Source organism: Carettochelys insculpta, chromosome 1, assembly GCF_033958435.1.
Source record: "Carettochelys insculpta isolate YL-2023 chromosome 1, ASM3395843v1, whole genome shotgun sequence".
Taxonomy (NCBI): Eukaryota; Metazoa; Chordata; order Testudines; family Carettochelyidae; genus Carettochelys; species Carettochelys insculpta.
Window position 1 is genome coordinate 259,043,711 of NC_134137.1, and position 25,051 is coordinate 259,068,761.

The following is a 25,051-nucleotide window of genomic DNA, read 5'->3' on the forward strand; positions in this document are numbered from 1 at the left end:
TCTCTGCAACCTTACCACCAGAGAAGGTTTATATATTTTTTTCTTTTTTCGAGATTTTTCAAAACAAAGTCAGAAGTTCAGTTTCAATATTTTCCCTTGTCTCTCTCTTTTCCCATGGTCAATTGCAATGAAGGTCAATAGCTTTTTGTCACAGAAGTTCTTTAGAACATTTGATCTATACTAACTAGCAACTGTTTCAAGACAGCAGTGGTATCAATGAAATCAGCTGGACGACAGCAGAAGACCCGGGGGAATAATTGGAATCACATATGGTGAAGAACTCAGGCCCAAACTTTGCAGTCCCCAAGGGATTTGCATTCTCTTATTGGTCAAGGAAGTGGAAGCTTTCTTTCACTGGCTCCCTAAACTGTCAGTCCTCATTATTTCACCACTCCCTCATAATGACATCACCAGGAGTGTATAAAATCTTGCCAGAGGGGAAGAAAAGTAAGGCAGTGTTTGGAGTTCTGGGGTAGGTTGGGGGTTGTGCTTGGGAATAAGGTTTTGAAGGGGGTTTCCTGTCTTTCTTTTTTGTTTTTACCCTTCCTTGGTCATGTGTTTTTGTTTATGCTCCTAAGAAATGTTTGGCTGTGTGCTGTGCTTATATTGTGAAGGAGTTGGTCTTAAGCCCTTTCTCTCCTGTGACAGACTCATGTGCTTTTCATACACTTAAAAGCAACTTAGAACCAATAGAATCTACAGCCTTCAAAGGGCTTATAAAAATGAGACCTCTTTTTTTTCTGGTGACTCTTATGTGACAGAAAGGAGGAGCACTTTGTTATCTATATAGTAAAATTTTTGGCTCCACTGCTTTTTACAGAGTAAGTTCTAGATACCAGCCACTTGTTAAGCTGCTGGGGCTACCAATTGGCCATTTTCTGGAGTAGAACCATCTTGTTCCCTTTGAAGGGCTGTAGCTCCCTTAGGAAGGGTTACAACTTGCAAAGTAAGCTTCTCTCTCTTCAGGCATATCTAATTCCACTATGGATTCTAATGGCAAGGATACAAAGATGGCATCCCTGGAGCATGGGGAGGAGGAACAGCAGGTAGGTATTGCCTCTTAGGCATCACTGGTTCAGTTGACAAAGACAAAAGATGTCTGGCTTACCCTATTTAAAACCACTTCTCCCCTCCCTGTCCAGTGACCTTTCTGATCAGGCTCATCTCTGTCAAGTGAGACATAGCTGTTAGGTGTGCTAGCTCTGTAGCCTCTTGCACCGTTACAGAATCCTTTTGACTCGGGGATAACAGTTGAAAAGTAATGAGTGGCTCCAAGCTCCAGCCTTGCTTCTGACTTGCTCATTTTCCTCCTTGCCTCCCTAGACTGCCTTGAAGAGGGTGACCAGTCTACCGCTAGTGAATGCTGCCTGTGACTTGGCTGCAACTGCCTATGCCTCCACCAAGGAGAGCCATCCCTACGTCAAGTCTCTGTGTGACCTGGCAGAGAAGGGAGCGACATCCATAACCAACGTTGCAGTCGGCAGCCCCGAGTCAGTTCCCCCTGTATTTGAACCTCAGGGTGAGTGAAGTCTCTGCAGAGCTGTGTGTGTGTGTGTGTGTGTGTGTGTGTGACAACTTGACCATAGGTGCTTAAGAAATGTAGGCCTGCAATATTAGAGGTGGGCATGATGGTAGTGTAGAAAGGTACAGAAGCCCAGGGATGTAAATATCCACCTAGAGGATAAGGAAGGGGTTTGTTGACACTGACTGTTGCTGAACCTGCAGTTGCCTTCATTGTGGCCAGGAAGTAAAGATTCCGGCTCAGCTAACTTTCTTTCAAGAGCAATAATCTTTGCAGGAGATCCAACTGCAAAATGAGCGGATCCCTGTACAACAAGGGATGCTCTAACCTCTTTCAGTCAGGCTGTTTCAGCCTCCTCTACTTAGTACCTGTGGGCCAACAAAACTGCCAAGAGTTTAAAAATGGCTCTGAGCTGCTTGTTGAGCTATTGCCTGATGTGACCAGCTATGTCATCCGCATGAAGGAAACAATTAACCGACTGTTGCAGTTGAGGCTTTGTGAATGCCCTTCAAAAGGTACCAGACAGCTACTAAGATGAGGTCAAAATCCTACAAGCTGTAAGACTATGTGGAGTGAAATCCTTCCATGTAGTCCAGCTCTACTGCATACAAACCCAAAAAAACCTCTTGCATGAAGAAGGAGCCTGGGAAGTAGAGGGTTAAGAATTGTGCAGTAAGCAAGGGGGCGCAGGAACATTCTGCTGCTAGTGGTAACAATCTTGCCTGGGTAAGTGGAAGGAAACCCTAACCTGCAGGAGAGAGACCCTCTCCCACAAGGTGTTTGCACTAAGTAAATGAGGGGCTTGTCCCTTCCTTCCCCATGCCCAGTGAGGCTCTAGATGGTGTCATAGTTGCCGTACACCGACGCTTGCATTCACTCTATGGCAGCCTGAATGCTTGGAAGACCAAGGGGTGTCATTAGAGATGAGCCAGATGCTCTACCTCATGCAGTGGCAAAACCCAAAAAACCAGATGGAAATATGCTGTGTCTCAACAGGGACTAAGGCTGTTGCTGAAGTAGAGAAGGTGGAGGAGACTCTACCAACTCCTCAGCAGACTGCTGAGATGGTAAGTCTGTCCCCACAATGACATGTTGAGCAATATTTTACGAACGCCACTTAAGGTGGAGGCAGGTGTCTAAGGCCTGATAGCAAGCTGCAGATCTTCTACTGAAGAGTTGACGACCTCTTGGGCTGAACAAGGGACAATTCCTGACCTCGGGCCAGGACTCGAGGCAGTTCACTCACATTCAGACTCCAATAGGGCATCTTGTAAAATGGCCGTGTTCCGTAAGGCTGGGTGTGGGGGAGGAATAGGGTCACCCTAGCAAGGTAGGGAGTTCTTAATGTCTAGATGGACAAGTGGTAAACATCCTCTAGTGACTCGACTCCCTGGGCCAATGTGGTTCATTGCCCTGAATGTCTGGTCAGTAATGTCTTGCTTGACCCTTCTCTCCAGGCTGTGCCTGACACACAGGAGTCGGTCTCCTCCAGACTGACAGATGTCAAGGAGGCCATGAGCAGAGTGGTAGACAGGACGAAGGAGGCTGTGCAGGATGGGCTGAAGGCCACCAAGTCAGCAGTGACGGACAGCATGAGCACAGTAGCAGAATCCAGAATGGGCCAACTGGCCATGAGCAGAATGGAAGCAGTGCTGGGGAAGTCAGAAGAGCTCTTGGATCACTACCTTCCCATGACAGAGGAGGAACTGGGTCAGAACACAAAGGACAGGGCTATGGGTTCAAAGAGCAAAGTAACACTCCCTTTGGTCCCAACTTGTCTGGACAAGACTGAGAAGCCTATCAGCCTGCACTGGCTGACAGATGGGCAGCATTTTCATGTGTAACGTTCTTGGCCAAGGGAGTTCCTGGCTACATGCCCATTGAAAATGATGTGAGCAAGTGGGGGGAAAGGGTGCTGCTCGAAGGTACTATGGGCATGAATTCGGACTACTTCTTGGAGTCCATTTCAAGTGTGCAGAAACAGTCCTAGCCCTCTTTGTTTGGGGTCAGTTATTAGCCACCTTAAAGGCAGAGGTTGGTCTCGTGGCTTTTTGAAGGGCTATTCCACCAAGAATTTGGGGTAGCATTGGGCAGTTGAGTATAGCTTGTCCTCCTTTCCCAAGCTCTTACCCTCAGATTCTTCTTGCCTTCAGCTGAACTTGCTGAATCCATGGAAGGGACTCCAGCGTCTTCAGCACAAGCACCGGAGCATCGCAGCTACTTTGTGCGTTTGGGTTCCCTGTCGGCCAAACTCCGCCAGCGCGCCTACCGCTATTCCCTAGACAAGATGAGGCATACCAGCCAAAGCATCAATGAGGCTCTGTCCCAGCTTCGTCAGGTCATCGGACTGGTAAGGACTTGCTCCGCTTCAGGAGGCGGTCTACTAGTAAACTCTAGCCCAGTGCCTGGGCAAATAGAGTTGCTGGTGGCTTGGACTCCTTTGCCCTACTCCCCTGCCTTTCAGGCCAGGGAACTCTTCCACTTCATCTTGTGTGGACCAGGGCGTGATAGGCTTATAGAACATAAAATGTCTGCAGGTTGAAGTTGTGTCCTCAAGCAGTAGAGCTAGAGGAACTGAGATATTAATTCAATCCCTTTCTAGATTGAATACATCAAAGAAGGTGTGGGGCTCCAAGATGCCCGGGAGAAGTTCCAGGAGATGTGGCTGAACTGGAGTCAAAAGCAGCCAAAAGGCAGTGAGATCACAGACGTGGAAGAGACAAGGATATGTCCATAGCTTTGCCCTTCTGCTCGGAGGCTGAAAAGTGTTTTGGGCCTTGCAAGGTAGCTGCTGAGCTCCTCAACCAGACGACAGATACCTGGTGACCTCCTACCTTGAGGGGAAAACAGGGTTGCCCATAAGTGTTCCTCGAATACATCTCAAATTGGTCACTCGTGAATGCTGTGTCCAAGGGGCTTCACTTCCCTTCTTGGTAGGGTAGCTGTAAGTGTTGCCCTCCCTTAACCTCAGCATAGCCTTCAAACCTTGAGTCATGTAACTGATAAGGAGATCCCTAGGCTCTCCCTCATCGAACTCTGTTCCATGCAGCTTATGTCTTAGTGTCACAGGCTGCAAACAATGGTAATACAGGCTTCGTGAGTCCTAAAAGCCAAATAGCTTCCCTTTCTATGGAAAGAATGGCTAAAGCCAACGCTCTTTCCATGAAAGAGCTCCTGGTTTCTGTCCCTGCTATCCTTTTTCAGCACAGCTTCCAGCATGAGGAAATCTCCAGAAGAGGTAGCAGCAAGTCCCATCTTTGTGTGTCTGTGGTGAACGTAAACCTTGGGTTTGTTTCTCCACCAGATGGAGTCCGAGACTCTGGCCATGTCCCGCAGCATTCTCCAGCAGCTGCAGGATGCCTGCCAGGTGCTAGTATCCAGCATTCAAGGCCTCCCCACCAGCCTTCAGGATAAGGTGCAGCAGGTGTATCGCAACATGGAAGAGCTCCATGCCTCCTTCTCAAGCGTTGGTTCCTTCCAGGATCTCTCCAGCAGCCTCCTGACCCAGAGCCGGGAGATGGTGAGCAGGGCCCAGGAATATGTGGATGAGCTGATGGCTTACATGATGCAGAACGCACCTCTGTCCTGGATTGTGGGTCCCTTCATCCCCTCAGGTAAGGGGTCTGCAGGTTCCATGGAACCACCAAGCCAAGAAAATGAGGATAAAGAAGGAGAAGTCGCAACAGCATCAAAGGCTGACTGAGGAACTAAAGCTGGGAACACTGAATTTCAAAGAAGGAAGGCAGAATTCTTTTTGTCCCCCAGCTGTCCACCCAACTCTGACTTCACATGCACGAGAGACGACTTCTTCTTCTTCTCCAGGAGGCTCTGTTTAGATGGAACTTGAGGGAGGTACAGAATGGGAGCATTTAGAAGTGCTAGTGGTATTAATGTATGCCAGCTGTTGACCTGCCCCTCCGCTTGTTTCTTGGTTGACCTGTTTAAATCTGAGGGAAGGAATGTGACTGACTGAGGCTTCAGATGGCTTTGCCTGAGCAGGGCCCAGGTGTTGTGACTGCTCCTTTGCTCAGATAATACTACAGTGTCCACAATAAAATGTCATTGTATTTGAACTTGGTGTTTGTGTCCTGTTGAGTCGTCGAGCACAGGGTCTGCAGAAGAGCAGTGCTTGTAACTCATCCTGCTCTAATCCTTGTTTCTGAGTGGTAATGATCAGCCAGAAGCATGACACACGTGGAGGCAAGCTTCTGCATACATATCGCAAACAAGTCTTAGCATCTTGCTAGTTGGAGAAGGATTCTTCAGCTGCAACCACTAGCTCCTTAGGACAAATCATTCCTGAGCTTCGGAGATCAGGCCGTAGGAGATCTGCCTTCAGAGCTTTTCAGTGAGCAAGGGCTGGAGGCAACCAGTGCAGCTCTGCTAGAAACTACCTTTGTGCCTTCCACTCTGGGGGTGGGGAGTCACTCACTCACTATTTTCTGAATAGCTCTTTTTTTAAAAATCAGTTGGGGGCAGGGTAGAGAGGAGAGGGAGAGTATTGCCAGCATGTGCAATACAAGCAGCTCTAGCATGGCATGGGCTTTTTGGAGTCGCGATGTCCTAAAGCCGTCCACATCAAAGCTGCATAGGTAGCCCCACCCCAGCTGTATATGTAAACAGTAAAGATGACAGGCAATGTTAACACACGGGTGCAGGTTCTTGGATCACAGTACTCAATTTTCCACTGGTATTAGAAGGTGTGGGAAATCTTATGCTCCAGTATGGGGGTTAGTTTATTTCTAATTTATGGAATAGCACAGATGCCATAGGAGCTTTAGTTATTGATGATACAGCAGTGATTATAGAGGAGACAGGCTGGGCAGGGGTAGTGCATCTGTGGAAGGTAAGCATGAGGGCACAGATCTCCACATTTGAATGAGGGCACCATTGAGAGTGGTCCCATTTGCAAGTGTCTGCATGTGGGTAAAGTGATGCTTTGCTGGAGAGTTCTTGGGGAGCAATGACTAATCTACGTAGTAGTAGTAGTAGTAGTAGTAGTAGTGACTTAGTGCCTAAACCCTGTTAGTGCAGGGGGGGCTGGCTTTTAATTTAGAGCTTTCTTAATTTAAAAAAAAAAAAAAGAGAACCCACACGTGCCAACCTTGACCATTCTGAATTGAACGTGGGGAATCTCCTAAACAGTGCCTGCTTCAGATGGATAAATGAACTGGTATTTGCAGAAGCCTAAGGGCTAAGGTCAGTGTGAATGTCTAGTGAAGGCAATGAGGAGAAAGACAGACAAGCATTTTGCTGAAATACGCTATGTGGGGAACGGCTACTTCTACTGCTAGATGTGCATGTGCCCTAGTTGGAGGGGGGCTGCAGTGCTCACAGACAAAGGGTGCTGGGGGTATACTGAACTTAGTGCTTGGCTGCTACTTCATCAACCATTTGATCCAAAAGGGACCATTACACTTATGGTCAGCTGTTGAAATGTAGAGCGGGGTCTCCCAGCGGCAACAGGCTCTACCTAGCTCTAAATGGCTCCTGGAAGGCAGCAGCAGGCCTGTGGCCCTAGGCACAGGGGCCTCTGTACACTTGCCCATTCCCCAAAACTCCCGTGGGCCAGGAAGAGCAACCAAGGGAAGCTCCAGGGCCAGTGCTTCTGGGTGGAGAGGCAGGCAGCATACAGCCTACTCAGGCTTACAGGCCACAGGGTCCTTGCAGCCTCTTCAGGGAAGTGTAATTAGTGGGGTTGGGAGTCCCCTACCTGAGCCCCCACCTCTATTCCTCCCTATACCACACCCCTGTGCCTCAGCCCAGAGCCCTTTTCCATTCCCTGAACCCTTAATTTCTGACCTTAGTGGGAGCGCTTTCCTGCAGCTCATGTCCTACTGCCCCAGTATCCAGCCTGGTAAAGGTGAGCAAAGTACGGGAGAGGGAGAGAGCTAGGGGGGCGTGAGCCTCTAGCGACAGGGAAGGAAGCAGGGCAGGGGCATTAGGTTTTGTGCAGTAAGAAAGAGAGCAGCTTTCCTCCCTGCTTCAGCTCAGTGTTCAGTGGCCTGCAGGAAGTGGGAGGAACAAGACTGGAGTGTGCTCAGGGGAGGGAGTGAAATGGGGCTGGGTAAGAAAGCAGCAAGGCTCAAGCACCCCTACCGCTGACGCTTTTAGGAGCATGGAATCCCAAAATGACAGCTGTGCCAGCCAAAGGAGGCTAGCCCAGAGATCGATGAACCTTGCAAAATTTGTGGTGCATGCGTAACCTGCCCTTAATAGCATCTCTACTATTAACCTGACCCCTCTCTCTCTCTCCCCCCATCTTTAACTAAAAATAAGCATTACCAGTTCCTTACCTGTCTCCTGTGAGGGAACAGATGAACATCTGACTTGACTAGGAATGGTGGCTGAGTTTACATTGGACCCATAGAGCTAAATTCAGTAAGTTCCCTTGATCCAGCCTCTGGTGGTCCAGAAATCCTGGTGGTCTGCCCTCTGGCAAAAATAGTCCCATTTAAAGAGCTAATGCTACAAAATTTGATGGTGTGGCATGCAGTAGTCTCCCAAGATATGCATGGGTTGCCTTTGCCATAACCCTTGGGTCCCTCAAAGTTTGCATGAGTCAGGGGGCTTGGGTAGGGGCTGTGGGAGGGGGAAAGGAGGATTAAGATTGGGGTGGGTTAGGGTGCAGAGGAGCCAGGGGTGGAGTTGAGCTGGGGTGTGCGGGAGCTGGAGTTGGGGAGCGCTACAGGGGTGAAGCTGGAGATGTGTGGTGGTGAAAAAGCAGGAGGAGCGTGGGGGTGGTGAAGTGGCAGGAGCACGTGGTGGTGACATCCAGTGGTCCCAGACAATTTGGCAATCCAGCACCTGTCCAGTCCTGGACATGCCAGATATCAGAAAGCCCAGCGTAAACTCAGCTGCATTCCGAACGCAAGTGAGGGGCAATGTCTTCATCATGATATTAGGTGGTCAACTTGTTACCTAGGCTCCGCGAGCTACAGTACGAGACAAGATGGCTTGAGCTAGCGTGCTGAAGTTAGGTGTTAAGTAAATGCAGCCCCTGTCCCTGGTTAAGGAAGGCACTACATCAGCCAAGATGTTTTCCAATTGTGAATCACATTAAAAAGGTACATTTTCAAGAAGGGGAAACACCTCGTTCTGTACACAGCTCTCAAACCACATCTTCAGGTTGCCTCAGAGTTATGAGAAAACTTCAGACCTGGCATAAAAAAAAAAAGGAAAGAAAACCATGTGCTTTGTCAATTATAGAACAAAAGAAGACTTGTAGGACCCATTCTGGGAAGCCCCCACCCCACAATAGCAAGCAGCCAGGGAGCCTGGGTTGTCCCATCCAGACATCTTAACATTTCTGTGAGTTTTTCCATTATCAGGAGTGTCCGATCTTCTGATGCTCATGGAGACGTTGCCATGGACAAAACTATGATGCAATATTATCAGGAAAAAAAACCTGGAAACATAAGAGCATTAAAAACAGACACATAAGCAGCTGCCTGCTTCTGCAGAGGCCCTGACTCAGTAGCTCGGGGAGGTGTGAGGTGCCCTATTCAGCTAAATGATGCCAAGTGATGGCTATAGAAAAGTCTAGGTTTATCCTATATCATTGCTGCTGATAAATAGCAAGAAGAGAGAGGAAGGATTACCGATCTATGTAATGCACTAGGAGCGGCTTCTCATTTTCCTGGTGAGGGGGGGTGGGATTTGGGAACTCTTCCCATTCACCGACCACAATCTGAGCTTTGGGGGTCAACGGCCGTATGCCACCGATCCCATTGAGCCCAGCCAGCCTTTTCCCTATTAAAGTGAGGGAGGGTGAATGGGTGGGCGCACATCAGGGCCAACAAGAGCCGGTTACCTCTCCTGCTATGGATGCTGCATTGCCCGCTGCTGGAGTCTGGGTGACAGCACAGGCAGCCATCACCAAATCCCTGGCATTCAATGGATGTTTTCAAGCTTTTCCTTGCAGCCCCATTGGACCAAAAAAAAAAAATAGAAAAAGCTTATTTTGAAATGGCAGCTGACATTGACCTAATCACATGACTGGGCTCCAGGCATGTGGCTATTGTGCTGCCATGGTTCTGTGGTCATGTGGTGCGGCTGAACCTCCTGGGAGGGACCTAATCCCAAAGAACCCAGCAGAGCATGCGTGCGCCTGGTCCGAACACCTGCACAGTCTGCTATCAGGAGCATCTCACGCAGGCGGAGCTTGGCCTGTTAGCAGGGCCTGAGACTGTATCACCACTTTTTCCTCTCCCAGTTGAAACCTGGAGGGAGAGCAATGAAGGGGACACAGAGGGATAAACACTCTTTTCTCACACCCTTCCCTTAAAACGGTGGTTCCCAAACTTTTTGGCCCCACGCTCCCCTTTTGATTTTTGAGAAACCCTCATGTCCCCCCAGTTGTCCTTTCCCACCTTCCAGCCCCCGCTTTAAAAAAAATCCAACTTGGAATTTGAAATGAACACAGAAACTTGATATAAAAATATTTAAAATTAAAAATAAGCTCAAATAGTTGTTCTTGGCCCCTTGTGGGACCCTGGTGCAGCCCCAGCTGGCCAAGTCCCGTGCCAGCTGCCTGCCTGCCCGCCTGAGCCTCCAGAGCCACCCATCTGAGCTGACCGAGCCCCGTGCTCCTATCGGGGACCAGGGAGTGTGCGGGCAGAGCCCAGCCATGACTTAAAGGTCCTCCTCAAGAGGAAGGATCCACTAAAATACATGGGCCCCAAATAAATTCGGGGGACAACTAAAAAGAAAAACAGGGGCTGGAGTGGAGCTGGTGCACGATGCCCAGAGGAACTCTGCTCAGATTCGTGATCAGAGGGCGGAACGGAAGTTGGCCCCACCGTCACAGGCCCCTCCCTTGGCCATCCTCCTTTTCCTGGGCTACATCTCTACTGGGACACAACGTTGAAGTAGGCTACTTCGACGGTTATCGTCTATACGTCCTCCAGGGCTGACAACTTCGACGTTCAACATTGAAGTAGCCCCGGAGAACACCGAAAAGAGCTGCCCCGGAAGGAAACGCGGAGCGTCCACACATACTAGTCCCCTCTTTCGAAAGAAGGGGCCAGGAAAGCCCGCGGACCGGGTCACAGAGCACACTAGCCCTTCCGGGGGAGCTGCAAGCCGCTCCCTTAAAGGGCCCCTCCCAGACACACTCGGCCTGCACCGCACGAGCAGCCCTGCGTTGGTGATACAAGCCTCGCAGACCTCGAGCCCGCAGACATGGACGTGCAGCAGGAGCTGGAAGCCCTACAAGTCACTTCCCGCGGAACAGGCGCCCTTCTAGATGCTGCCCAGGCAGCCGCCCAGCAGCTTCTGGAATGCAAGCCCTCCCCAGGAGCACTAGGAGACACCCCCGACCATCGGGCCCTCCTCACCCTCCCCCGCCGTGTGCCCCGCCGACTCTGGAGCTACTCCTCCCACACCGAGTGGTGGGAGCACCTGGTTATGGGGGAATGGAATGATGAGCAGTGGCTGCGGACCTTCCGCATGAGCCGGCAGACCTTCCTGGAGCACTGCCAGTGGCTCACCCCTGCACTCAGGCACCACGACACCCGGATGCGGCGCACCCTCCCCATCGAGAAGAGGGTCGCAGTGGCTGTCTGGAAGCTGGCCGCTCCAGACAGCTATTGCTCCATGGGACAGCTGTCTGGAGTGGGAAAAGCCACAGTCGGGGCTGTCCTCATGGAGGTAAGGATGCCTGGGGCTGAACTCCCTGCTGCGGAGGGGGGCCTGGGAAGGGGGCTGGGAAGGGGGGCCTGGGTGAGGGGGGCTGAGGAGAGGGGCCTGGGAGAGAGGGGCCTGGGTGAAGGCGGTCACATTCTGCAAACCCTCACAGGCACTCATGTTCCCTCCCCACAGGTGGTGCATGCACTCAATGCCCTGGTGCTGAAGAGGGTCATCCGAGCTGGGGACCTGCACGCGGCCGTCAAGACATTTGCCGCCATGGGATTCCCCAAGTGCTTTGGAGTCCTTGATGGGACCCACATCCCCATCCGCGCCCCAGACCACAGTGGTGGCTGCTTCGTCAACCGGAAGGGCTACCACTCTGTGGTCCTTCAGGCCGTGGTCGACAGCCGTGGCCGCTTCCAGGACATCTACGTGGGCTGGCCTGGCTCTACCCACAACACCCGCGTTTTCCGGAATTCGGGACTATGCCACCGACTGCAGGCGGGGCCCTACATCCCCCACAGGGAGATCCCTCTGGGGGATACCACCACTGTACTCCTCTGCCTTGTGGGGGACGCGGCATACCCCCTCCAGCCCTGGCTTACGCGGCCCTATACACGCCACCTCTCTGATAGCCAGGACCGCTGCAACGCCCGACTCAACCACGCCCAACAAGGAGTCGAGCGAGCCTTCGCGCGCCTGAAAGGCCGCTGGCGTTGCCTCCTGGCACGCCTAGAACTGGGCCTCCCAAACACCCCCCAGGGGAAACTGAGGCACTGAGAAGCTAAGCAACTTGGTCAAGGTCACACAGAAGCTCTGTGAAAGAGGATGGAATTGACAGCAGCTCAAATCCTAGGCTAGTGTCCTAACCCTTTGGAAAAAAATACGTGTCAGTAGAATGCCACTCTTTGCTACAGTGGGCCAGTGTTTACTTTGAAGCTATGAGCAACGTGTAGAGGAGGCAGGTATCTGGATCTCTGCAACCTTACCACCACAGAAGGTTTATATATTTTTTTTCTTTTTTCAAGATTTTTCAAAACAAAGCCAGAAGTTCAGTTTCAATATTTTCCCTTTTCTCTCTCTTTTCCCATGGTCAATTGCAATGAAGGTCAATAGCTTTTTGTCACAGAAGTTCTTTAGAACATTTTACCTATACGAACTAGCAACTGTTTCAAGACAGCAGTGCTATCAGTGAATTCAGCTGGACGACAGCAGAAGACCCGTGGGAATAATTGGAATCAGATATGGTGAAGAACTCAGGCCCAAACTTTGCAGTCCCCAAGGGATTTGCATTCTCTTATTGGTCAAGGAAGTGGAAGCTTTCTTTCACTGGCTCCCTAAACTGTCAGTCCTCATTATTTCACCACTCCCTCATAATGACATCACCAGGAGTGTATAAAATCTTGCCAGAGGGGAAGAAAAGTAAGGCAGTGTTTGGAGTCCTGGGGTAGGTTGGGGGTTGTGCTTGGGAATAAGGTTTTGAAGGGGGTTTCCTGTCTTTCTTTTTTGTTTTTACTCTTTCTTTGTCATGTTTTTTTGTTTATGCTCCTAAGAAATGTTGGGCTGTGCCTGTGTGCTGTGCTTATATTGTGAAGGAGTTGGTCTTAAGCCCTTTCTCTCCTGTGACAGACTCATGGGCTTTTCATGCACTTAAAAGCAACTTAGAACCAATAGAATCTACAGCCTTCAAAGGGTTTATAAAAATGAGACTTTTTTCTGGTGACTCTTATGTGACAGATAAGAAAATGCTCTTCCTTTCTATCTAGTAAAATTCTTGGCTCCACTGCTTTTTACAGAGTAAGTTCTACATACCAGCCACTTGTTAAGCTGTTGGGGCTACCTATTGGCCGTTGTCTGGAATAGAACCATCTTCTTCCCTTTGATGGGCTGTATCTCCCTTGGGAAGGGTTACAACTTGCAAAGTAAGCTTCTCTCTCTTCAGGCACATCTAATTCCACTATGGATTCTAATGGCAAGGATACAAAGATGGCATCCCTGGAGCATGGGGAGGAGGAACAGCAGGTAGGTATTGCCTCTTAGGCATCACTCGTTCAGTTGACGACAGAGACACAAGATGTCTGGCTTACCCTATTGAAAACCACTTCTCCCCTCCCTGTCCAGTGACCTTTCTGATCAGGCTCATCTCTCTCAAGTGAGACCTAGCTGTTAGGTGTGCTAGCTCTGTAGCCTCTTGCACCGTTACAGAATCTTTTTGACTCGGGGATAACAGTTGAAAAGTCATGAGTGGCTCCAAGCTCCAGCCTTGCTTCTGACTTGCTCATTTTCCTCCTTGCCTCCCTAGACTGTCTTGAAGAGGGTGACCAGTCTCCCGCTAGTGAATGCTGCCTGTGACTCACATTCAGACTCCAATAGGGCATCTTGTAAAATGGCCATGTTCCGTAAGGCTGGGTGTGGGGGAGGAATATGGTCACCCGAGCAAGGTAGGGAGTTCTTCATGTCTAGATGGACAAGTGGTAAACATCCTCTAGTGACTCGACTCCCTGGGCCAATGTGGTTTATTGCCCTGAATGTCTGGTCAGTAATGCTTTGCTTGACCCTTCTCTCCAGGCTGTGCCCGACACACAGGAGTCGGTCTCCTCCAGACTGACAGATGTCAAGGAGGCCATGAGCAGAGTGGTAGACATGACGAAGGAGGCTGTGCAGGATGGGATGAAGGCCACCAAGTCAGCAGTGACGGACAGCATGAGCACAGTAGCAGAATCCAGAATGGGCCAACTGGCCATGAGCAGAATGGAAGCAGTGCTGGGGAAGTCAGAAGAGCTCTTGGATCACTACCTTCCCATGACGGAGGAGGAACTGGGTCAGAACACAAAGGACAGGGCTATGGTTTCAAAGAGCAAAGTAACACTCCCTTTGGTCCCAACTTGTCTGGACAAGACTGAGAAGCCTCTCAGCCTGCACTGGCTGACAGATGGGCAGCATTTTCATGTGTAACGTGCTTGGCCAAGGGAGTTCCTGGCTACATGCCCATTGAAAATGATGTGAGCAAGTGGGGGGAAAGGGTGGTGCTCGAAGGTACTATGGGCATGAATTCGGACTACATCTTGGAGTCCATGTCAAGTGTGCAGAAACAGTCCTAGCCCTCTTTGTTTGGGGTCAGTTATTAGCCGCCTTAAAGGCAGAGGTTGATCTCGTGGCTTTTTGAAGGGCTATTCCGCCAAGAATTTGGGGTAGCATTGGGCAGTTGAGTATAGCTTGTCCTCCTTTCCCAAGCTCTTACCCTCAGATTCTTCTTGCCTTCAGCTGAACTTGCTGAATCCATGGAAGGGACTCCAGCGTCTTCAGCACAAGCGCCAGAGCATCGCAGCTACTTTGTGCGTTTGGGTTCCCTGTCGGCCAAACTCCGCCAGCGCGCCTACCGCTATTCCCTAGACAAGATGAGCCATACCAGCCAAAGCATCAATGAGGCTCTGTCCCAGCTTCGTCAGGTCATCGGACTGGTAAGGACTCGCTCCGCTTCAGGAGGCGGTCTACTAGTAAACTCTAGCCCAGTGCCTGGGCAAATAGAGTTGGTGGTGGCTTGGACTCCTTTGCCCTACTCCCCTGCCTTTCAGGCCAGGGAACTCTTCCACTTCATCCTGTGCGGACCAGGGCGTGATAGACTTATAGAACATAAAATGTCTGCAGGTTGAAGTTGTGTCCTCAAGCAGTAGAGCTAGAGGAACTGAGAGATTTATTCAATCCCTTTCTAGATTGAATACATCAAAGAAGGTGTGAGGCTCCAAGATGCCCGGGAGAAGTTCCAGGAGATGTGGCTGAACTGGAGTCAAAAGCAGCCAAAAGGCAGTGAGATCACAGACGTGGAAGAGACAGGGGTATGTCCATAGCTTTCCCCTTCTGCTCGGAGGCTGAAAAGTGTTTTGGGCCTTGCAAGGTAGCTGCTGAGCTCCTCAGCCAGACAGATACCTGGTGACCTCCTACCTTGAGGGAAAACAGGGTTGCCCATAAGTGTTCCTCGAATACATCTCAAATTGGTCACTCGTGAATGCTGTGTCCAAGGGGCTTCACTTCCCTTCTTGGTAGGGTAGCTGTAAGTGTTGCCCTCCCTTAACCTCAGCATAGCCTTCAAACCTTGAGTCATGTAACTGATAAGGAGATCCCTAAGCTCTCCCCTGATCGAGCTCTGTTCCAGGCAGCTCATGTCTCTTCGTGTCACAGGCTGCAAACAATGGTAATACAGGCTTCCTGAGTCCTAAAAGCCAAATAGCTTCCCTTTCTATGGAAAGAATGGCTCAAGCCAATGCTCTTTCCATGAAAGAGCTCCTGGTTTCTGTCCCTGCTATCCTTTTCAGCACAGCTCCCAGCACGAGGACATCTCCAGAAGAGGTGGCAGCAAGTCCCATCTTTGTGTGTCTGTGGTGAACGTAAACCTTGGGTTTGTTTCTCCACCAGATGGAGTCTGAGACTCTGGCCATGTCCCGCAGCATTCTCCAGCAGCTGCAGGATGCCTGCCAGGTGCTAGTATCCAGCATTCAAGGCCTCCCCACCAGCCTTCAGGATAAGGTGCAGCAGGTGTATCGCAACATGGAAGAGCTCCGTGCCTCCTTCTCAAGCGTTGGTTCCTTCCAGGATCTCTCCAGCAGCCTCCTGACCCAGAGCCGGGAGATGGTGAGCAGGGCCCAGGAATATGTGGATGAGCTGATGGCTTACATGATGCAGAACACACCTCTGTCCTGGATTGTGGGTCCCTTCATCCCCTCAAGTAAGGGGTCTGCAGGTTCCGTGGAACCACCAAGCCAAGAAAATGAGGATAAAGAAGCAGAAGTCACAACAGCATCTAAGGCTGACTGAGGACCTAAAGCTGGGAAGACTGAATTTCAAAGAAGGAAGGCAGAATTGCTTTTTGTCCCCCAGCTGTCCCCCCACCTTTCACTTCACATGCACGAGAGACTTCTTATTCTTCTTCTTCTCCAGGAGGCTCTGTTTAGATGGAACTTGAGGGAGGTCCAGAATGGGAGCATTTAGAAGTGCTAGCGGTATTAATGTACTCCAGCTGCTGACCTGCCCCTCCGCTTGTTTCTTGGTTGACCTGTTTAAATCTGAGGGAAGGAATGTGACTAACTGAGGCTTCAGATGGCTTTGCCTGAGCAGGGCCCAGGTGTTGTGACTGCTCCTTTGCTCAGATAATACTACAGTGTCCACAATAAAATGTCATTGTATTTGAACTTGGTGTTTGTGTCCTGTTGAGTCGTCGAGCACAGGGTCTGCAGTAGAGAGCAGGATGAGGTACAAGCACTGCTATAATCCTTGTTTCTGAGTGGTAACCATCAGCCAGAAGCATGACAGACATGGAGGCAAGCTTCTGCATACATATCGCAAACAAGTCTTAGCATCTGGCTAGTTGGAGAAGGATTCTTCAGCTGCAAACACTAGCTCCTTAGGACAAATCATTCCTGAGCTTTGGAGATCAGGCCGTAGGAGATCTGCCTTCAGAGCTTTTCAGTGAGCAAGGGCTGGAGGCAACCAGTGCAGCTCTGCTAGAACCTACCTTTGTGCCTTCCACTCTGGGGGTCGGGAGTCACTCACTACTTTCTGAACAGCTCTTTTTTTTTTTTAAAAAAAAAAAAAAAAAAAAAAAAAAAAAAGTTGGGGGCAGGGGAGAGAGGAGAGGGAGAGTAGTGCCAGCATGTGCAAGACAAGCAGCTCTAGCATGGCATGGGCTTTTTGGAGTCCCGATGACCTAAAGCCGTCCACATCAAAGCTGCATAGGTAGCCCCACCCCAGCTGTATGTGTAAACAGTAAAGATGACAGGCACTGTTAACACGCGGGTGCAGGTTCTTGGATCACAGTACTCAATTTTCCACTAGTATTAGAAGGTGTGGGAAATCTTATGCTCCAGTAGGGGGGTTAGTTTATTTCTAACTTCATGTAATAGCACAGATGCCCTAAGAGCTTTAGTTATTGATGATACAGCAGTGATTATAGAGGAGACAGGCTGGGCAGGGGTAGCGCAGCTGTGGAAGGTAAGCATGAGGGCACGGATCTCCACATTTGAATGAGGGCACCATTGAGAGTGGTCCCATTTGCAAGTGTCCGCATGTGGGTAAAGTGATGCTTTGCTAGAGAGTTCTTGGGGAGCAATGACTGATCTACATCGTAGTAGTAGTAGTGACTTCTCTGTGACTTAGTGCCTAAACCCTGTTAGTGCAGGGGGGGCTGGCTTTTAATTTATAGCTTTCTTTCAAAAAAAAAAAAAAAAAGAGAACCCACACGTGCCAACCTTGACCATTCTAAATTGAACGTGGGGAATCTCCTAAACAGTGCCTGCTTCAGATGGATAAATGAACTGGTATTTGCAGAAGCCTAAGGGCTAAGGTCAGTGTGAATGTCTAGTGAAGGCAATGAGGAGAAGGACAGACAAGCATTTTGCTGAAATACGCTATGTGGGGAACGGCTACTTCTACTGCTAGATGTGCATGTGCCCTAGTTGTAGGGGGGCTGCAGTGCTCACAGACAAAGGGTGCTGGGGGTATACTGAACTCAGTGCTTGGCTGCTACTTCATCAACCATTTGATCCAAAAGGGACCATTACACTTATGGTCAGCTATGGAAATGTAGAGCGGGGTCTCCCAGGTGCAACAGGCTCTACCTAGCTCTAAATGGCTCCTGGAAGGCAGCAGCAGGCCTGTGGCCCTAGGCACAGGGGCCTCAGCCCAGAGCCCTTTTCCACTCCCTGAACCCTTAATTTCTGACCTTAGTGGGAGCGCTTTCCTGCAGCTCATGTCCTACTGCCCCAGTATCCAGCCTGGTAAAGGTGAGCAAAGTACGGGAGAGGGAGAGAGCTAGGGGGGCGTGAGCCTCTAGCGACAGGGAAGGAAGCAGGGCAGGGGCATTAGGTTTTGTGCAGTAAGAAAGAGAGCAGCTTTCCTCCCTGCTTCAGCTCAGTGTTCAGTAGCCTGCAGGAAGTGGGAGGAACAAGACTGGAGTGTGCTCAGGGGAGGGAGTGAAATGGGGCTGGGTAAGAAAGCAGCAGGGGTCAAGCTCCCCTACCACTGTTGCTTTTAGGAGCATGGCGTCCCGAAATGACAGCTGTGCCAGCCAAAGGAGGCTAGCCCAGAGATTGATGAACCTTGCAAAATTTCTGGTGCATGTGTAACCTGCCCTTAATTGCACCTCTACTATTAACTTGATCCCCACCCCACCCCTCTCCCCCCATCCTTAATTAAAAATAAGCACCAAATGGTGGGAGCACCTGGTTATGGGGGAATGGAATGGTGAGCAGTGTCTGCGGAACTTCCGCATGAGCCGGCAGACCTTCCTGGAGCTCTGCCAGCGGCTCACCCCTGCACTCAGGCACCACGACACCCAGATGCGGCGCACCCTCCCCGTCGAGAACAGGGTCACAATAGCTGACTGGAAGCTGGCCACTCCAGACAGCTACCGCTCCATGGGACAGCTGTTTGGAAAGGGAAAAGCCACAGTCGGGGCTGTCCTCATGGAGGAAAGGATGCCTGGGGATGAACTCCCTGCTGCGGAGGGGGGCCTGGGTGAGGGGGGCTGAGGAGAGGGGCCTGGGTGAAGGCGGTCACACTCTGCAAACCCTCACAGGCACTCATGTTCCCTCCCCACAGGTGGTGCGTGCACTCAACGCCCTGCTGCTGAAGAGGGTCATCCGAGTTGGGGACCTGGACGTGGCCGTCAAGGGATTTGCCGCCATGGGATTCCCCAACTTTTTGGAGCCCTTGATGGGACCCACTTCCCCATCCGCGCCCCAGACCACAGTGGTGGCTGCTACGTCAACCGGAAGGGCTACCACTCTGTGGTCCTTCAGGCCATGGTCAACAGCCGTCGCCGCTTCCAGGACATCTACGTGGGCTGGCCTGGCTCTACCCACAACGCTCGCGTTTTCCGGAATTTGGGACTATGCCACCGACTGCAGGCGGGGACCTACAGCCCCCAGAGGGATCTCCCTCTGGGGGATACCACCACTGTACCCCTCTGCCTTGTGGAGGATGCGGCATGCCCCCTCCAGCCCTGGCTTATGCGGCCCCATACAGGCCACCTCTCTGATAGCCAGGACCGCTACAACACCCGACTCAACCACGCCCGACAAGTGGTCGAGCGAGCCTTCGGGCGCCTGAAAGGCCGCTGGCGTTGCCTCCTGGCACGCCCAGACCTGGGCCTCCCAAACATCCCCCAGGTTGTGGGGGCCTGCTGCACTCTCCACAAGCTGGTGGAAAGCAAGAGGGAGGCCTTCGTGCAGGGCTGGGCACAGGAGGCTGCAACAGCCTACCCCCAGCCAGCCAGCCGCCGCCCCGAGCCGCCAGGCCCACCAGGACAGGGTCCGGGTCCGGGAGGCCCTAAGGGAGTACTTTGACCAGGGGACCCAGTGAGTGACCCCCCCAGCCGTCCCTGCAGCCCGCCCCAGCACCCACACCTCACCTTCACCAAAAGCACGTGGGACACAGGTTTTTGGAAAAATAAAACTATCATTATTTTTACAAGAACAAAAATGTCGCCTCTTTTTGGCATATAAATAATATTAGCAAAAATAAAACAGATTCAATGAAAATAATAACTATATACAATTGGGACATCTCTACAAACTATTACGGGGGGGGTCAACTATAAATAACTATATACAGGGGTGGGGACAACTCTGTACAAGGGGGAGATGTGGGCACGCCACATCCGCCCATCATTCTGGGGCGGGAGTGGACGGGCTCGAGCCCCGCTGCATTCGGCTGGCCAGTCCCCCTGTCATCCGGGGTCCCAGGCGAGGCCGGCTGGGGGCCGGGAGCACGGGGAGGTATGGCCGAAGCGGGTCCTCAGCCCCGGGTGGCTCTTGCTCTAAGGAGCTGGTGGGTGGGGCAGCAGGCGGGACATCGGGTGGGACAGCAGGTGGGACAGCAGGCAGGAAGCAGCAGGCAGGGTGGCGGGGAGGGCAGCACGGATGACATCAGGGGGAGGAAGACTGTCCACCAGCTCCTCAAACGCATTGGCCACCCGGTTTAATGTGGCCATAAATTCCCGCCAGGCCTCCCGGCGCCAGGCAGCCTCCCGCTCCTCGAATTGGAGCCTCTGCTCCATGAGGTCCGCCTGGCGCCGGAGGGCTGCAGCCACCTCTGGGATATAGGTGGTGGTGGTGCGGCGGTGTCCTTGGCAGTGTCCTTGGCGGCGGTGGGCCCGTACTGCGGCAGGTGGTGACCCCGGGAGGTGGTGCTCCGGTGGTCTGGGAGGGCCGTTGGGGACCACGGAGGGTGCGGCTTCAGAAATAGGGGGGAAGGGAGGCCGTGAGTACCCAGCCTTGACCCTTGGCCCACCCCCCATTCCCCCAAGGGCTTGTGTCCCCCCGAATCCATGCACCATTGGTGCGTGCAGTGATCCTGTGGGTGGTCCCCTCCAGTGGTCCGCCCCTCTCTCCTCCCACCGGGGGGTGGGGCACGGCACTGTCCATGGGTGGAGGTGCTGCTGGGCACTGGTGCCTGTGGAACCATCCCTGTGCTGTGCATTGCCTGGGCCATGTCAGACTGCGGTGTTGTGGGGATGTGTGGGACCCCCCAGTCAAGTGGTGCCCCTGCCCCATGCTCAGGGGTCTGCGCCCTGTGGGGTACGTACCTGACAGTGCACTGCCAGACTTCAGAGATCCCCATGCAGCAGACACGTGGCTGGAGCTGCGGGACGAGACGTCTAGCACCAGCTCCCCTTCCTCGCTGGACCACTCGGTGGCTGGGGCGGAGGGTCCCGGATCTAGGCGTGGGGGGGCAGGGCTGGCCTCTGGACCCGACCCTGTCTCCGAGGGTAGCTGGGGCTCGTCAGCCATGGTGTCAAGGGTGGCTGGGGGGGAGGAGGTGCCCCGGGGGCCCAGGATAGCCCTGAGCTCCCAGTAATAGGGGCAAACAGCGGGGGCAGCCCCAGATCAGCTGGCTGAGTTCTGGGCCCTGGTGTAACCCTTCCGCAACTCCTTGACTTTACTCCTGACATGGTCAGGAGTGCGGGCAGGGTGAGCCCAGGCAGCCAGGCCCTCAGCCAGCCGGGCGAACGCCTCCGTATTCCGCCGCTTGCTCCCCATGACGTGCAGCACCTCCTCCTCACCCCAGAGCCCCAGCAGGTCTCGGAGTTCAGGGTCAGTCCAGGAGGGGCCCCACTTCCTACCCCGCCGGCTGGAGGCCTGGGAGCCCTGGGATGGCCCGGAGGGGGACTTCTGGGTGTGCTCGGGTGGCTGGCTGGCCGCCATGATGGTGTCCCTCTGGCTGTGCAGGGACCTCGTGGCAGGGCTGCTGCACGCACGCTTGCCGCCAGCTTCCTGCTACGGGCTTTCCAGGTCCCTGCGGCTTTAAGAACCGCTGAGTGCAGAGATCATAGAGCCCTGCAGGGGCTGGCCAGCACGTCTCAACCCCTCAGCTGATTGCTGCCATGGAGGACACCGCTATTTCGAAGTAAGGGGATGCGGATCATCTACCCACACCCTACTTTGACGTTGAACGTCAAAGGAGGACGCTGTTCCCGTCTTCTGATGGGAATAGCGATTTCGACGTCTCGCCGCTTTACTTCGATTTGAACATTGAAATAGCGCACGGCGCGTGTAGAAGGTGTCAGCAGACGGATGTAAAATGATCTCCAGATTAACCTACATTGCAAAGTGATTATGTTGCAAAGTGACTAGTTACAACATGATGCAGCAAAATCCAAACTCCTGCCAAAAGCAAGTCTTATAAAAGGTGAGCTCTTGTCAAAGCTTTGGATTCATCCTGCCAAGCAACAGCCTCATAGCACTGGAGTCAGGAGTGACAGATTCTAGCTTCCCCACTCAGACCAAATCTAACTGGCTTGAGCCTTAGTCTGGCAGCGAGACCCATGTTCGCAGGATTGGGGTCAGTGTGTGGGAACACTTATGCGTCTTACTTTGGAGTCTCCAAAATTTGGCATATTGCCTTTTCCCCTAAAACGATAACATGGGAGCTGTAGTCCGTACTGTCAGGACTCTGAATCTTCTACCCCAGCCTAGAATCCTCTCTGCGCCCAACCTCCTTCACAGAGCCCGCACCTCCCATCCTCTGCCTCACAACTCTCTGCCCCGGCCCCCAGTCCTCTCCTGCACCCAAACCCTTATCCCTGGCCAGAGCCAGGAGGAGCCTTCCTGCCCCTCCCAGACCAACTCCCTGTCCCAGGAGCCTTCTCCTGCACACGGAACCGCTCATTTCTGGCTCCTCCTGTAGCCTGCATCCCTGGGCAGAGCTCCCCTTACACACCTCAGTCCCCCACCCCAGCGCAGTGAATGTGAGTGAGGTTGAGGGAGAGTGAAGAGTGGAGGGAAATGCAATGGAGTTACCCAGACGCAAGGCCTTGGGGAAGGGGCAGGGCATGCACAGAGCCCCTGGGCAGGAGAGGGGCAGGGAGGGCAGCAGAGGTATTCGGCTTGGTGCATGAGGAAGTTAGCAGTGGGACCTTCCCCTGAGGTAGGACAGCCGTGGGGGAGGGGAGATGTCCAGCTGGTGAGTGTTCAGCGGAGGGGTGGCATGGGGCACGGGCAGGTGGAGGCGAGGTGGGGGCAGGGCTTGGGGCAGAGCAGAGGTCAAGCACCTTACACTGCCAGCCACTTGGAAACACAGCAGCCCTGGCACCGGGGCTGACAGTGATGCCAGCCGAAGTAGACGAGGCCGGAGATTTATGAAGTTTGCAGATGGGCTCGTTGAGTGGGGACAAAGAAGACAGATGTCCTGGGGCCTGGCAATTTAAAAGGCCCCATGGTGCTTGGCCACTATGGAGGCTACAGCTGCAAAGGTAGCACCCAGAGCCCTGGGTGGCGCACACTGCTGAAGGGCTGGCTTGGGTAGGCTCGTCCTCAGCCCTGTTGCTTTGTGCAGGGTTCCACCTCTTGCAGCTGCCCAGAGACGCCCCTCCCACCTGCCCAGGGCCTGCTGAAATCTGCTGGCTGCCCTGCTTACAGGATTCCTTAGGGGTGCATAATCTGCTATTAATCGCGGAAAGAGTCAAAGTTTGCAAGACTTCTTATTTATTTTGGCCTCTTCAAGATAGGATATAGCTCTGATACTCAGACAGACCCTCACAAGGTATAAGTGTCTATTGAATGCATCATATGTGACATGTCTCGAGAAGATGATAGGAACATTCTGTGATTTAATCATTAATCCATCAGGATGTCTTTTATTGACCAATTAAATTATCAATTTGCACTAAGCTATCCTCAGCTATCACCGTCCCTTTTTTGAATGTATTTGCCCCAGATTTCTGAATGGCCCCCTCAAGTGCTGAACTCACAAGCCCAGGCTGACCAGGGCAATGCTGAAATCACTGAGATATCCCTCCACACATCCCTGATCTTCCTTCCTATTTCCATATCTCCAAATACCATTATTATAGTCACTGTTGCCAGCTGTTTTATTGCAAGTCTTATGATATTTAATGTTTTTCTTAAAGTTCCAGTGCCGGGGGTTAAGAAAATGCCTGATAATCTTACCTTCCCATTAAAATGTATGGTTTTAGCTTCTGTTTATAAATATATGCTTGCAAATGTGATGCAGTTTCAGTCTAATACCTCAAAAGCCAGAAAGTAAATAAAAAGAAATCTTGATTAATTTTCAGAAAATTCATCATTTTAAACTACTTATTTAATACTCTTTTTTCTCTTTCCTTTCTAAATGGCCCATTAAAGTTACCTGGGCACCTTGCTCTACATCTTGCTTCTTCTGACCCTCCTCTTTGTTTCTGATGACTAAGACACTGCACAGGCTCTTGCCATCTCCTTTCTTGGTTACTTTGCCCTTCTTTGGTCCGACACCTACACTGCTCCCCTCCAAATCCTCCAAAATGGCAGTCAAAGGGATTGTCCTCATCCACCAATCAGCCCAACTCCACCCTGGGAGAGCACCTTCATTGTCTCCCCCTCAAGGGCAGCACTGGATTTCTCATCCTTTCCTTCAAAAGGCCTTAACATTTGCAATACCTCACATTGCCAACCCACCACTATTCCTGCAGGCTCGTCCTTCCTAAACACCCACTGTGGCCACAACTAGTTAATTCTATGCACACTGTTAATCAAATCCTTTTGATTGTCATTTCAGGGGCAGGGGGACAGACTTACTTTGGCTTCGCTGTGTTCTGTGCACGTTGCATACACCAGACAGGGAAATTGGAATAGTGGGCAATGACCCACATCTGCAGCTTTCACACAGGCAAAACTCCAGATGAAACTATGCCTCCCCACCTGCCATCCTTTCACTCAGGTGCACCCTTTGTGGCAGCAGCTGCGTATGTGTAGCAGTGCCTATGATTGTTTTATACCAGAAGATTTCTTCACCCGGCACTGAAGCCTGTGGGAGTTTTACCTCAGAAAGGGCTGCAAGCACACAGACTTACAACACGAACCCTTTTAAGTAGGGAGGCAATGGACAGAGCAAGACACGGGACTCTTGTTACCTTCTCTCCCCCTAGATTTGGTTCCGCTGGCCTATGGCACAGAGAATGGCTATTCTGCTCATTTGGTGCCTATTCTTTGGGTAACAAAGGCCAATTCCAAGCACTCAGGACCACCCCTGGGAGATGACCTTAAAAACCAAATAAATGATTTAACATGCAAACTACAAAATCCTAAAGGTGATTTTTGTAACGTCTTAGAATGATTTATGCACGGGTGGAAAGGCAAGCCCAGGAAATTTTAGACTTTAGCTACTGAACAGAGTCACCATTTTTCCTGTCCTCTCTGGATTATTACCCTAAGACAAGTCTTTTTGTCTGATGTGGCCCTTTACGTGCAGAATAGAAACTTCACCCACATGCTGCTTGCCCCTGCCACCCCCCAGCGGACAGTGTTGGAAATCACATTGCAGTTGGATGCACAGGTTTGTTAACTTCTGTAGCCACAAGAATAGTAAGTCACTTTGCCTAAGAAATGCTTCTTTTTTATCTTGGGTGCC

At 51.7% G+C, this 25,051-nt stretch overlaps 2 protein-coding genes across 2 annotated transcripts; both read left to right on the forward strand.

Moving 5' to 3' along the window:
* Positions 1-983: 983 nt before the first annotated feature.
* Positions 984-5,225, forward strand: LOC142007188 (perilipin-3-like). The gene is made up of 8 exons (XM_074983748.1): positions 984-1,046; positions 1,324-1,519; positions 1,651-1,662; positions 2,519-2,589; positions 2,980-3,232; positions 3,676-3,872; positions 4,125-4,232; positions 4,827-5,225. Exons 1-8 carry the CDS (start codon positions 984-986, stop codon positions 5,223-5,225), a joined length of 1,299 nt encoding a protein of 432 aa, XP_074839849.1.
* Positions 5,226-13,111: 7,886 nt separating this feature from the next.
* Positions 13,112-15,964, forward strand: LOC142015654 (perilipin-3-like). The gene is made up of 6 exons (XM_074999411.1): positions 13,112-13,174; positions 13,721-13,973; positions 14,417-14,613; positions 14,866-14,988; positions 15,566-15,676; positions 15,743-15,964. Exons 1-6 carry the CDS (start codon positions 13,112-13,114, stop codon positions 15,962-15,964), a joined length of 969 nt encoding a protein of 322 aa, XP_074855512.1.
* The last annotated feature ends 9,087 nt before the right edge of the window (positions 15,965-25,051 follow it).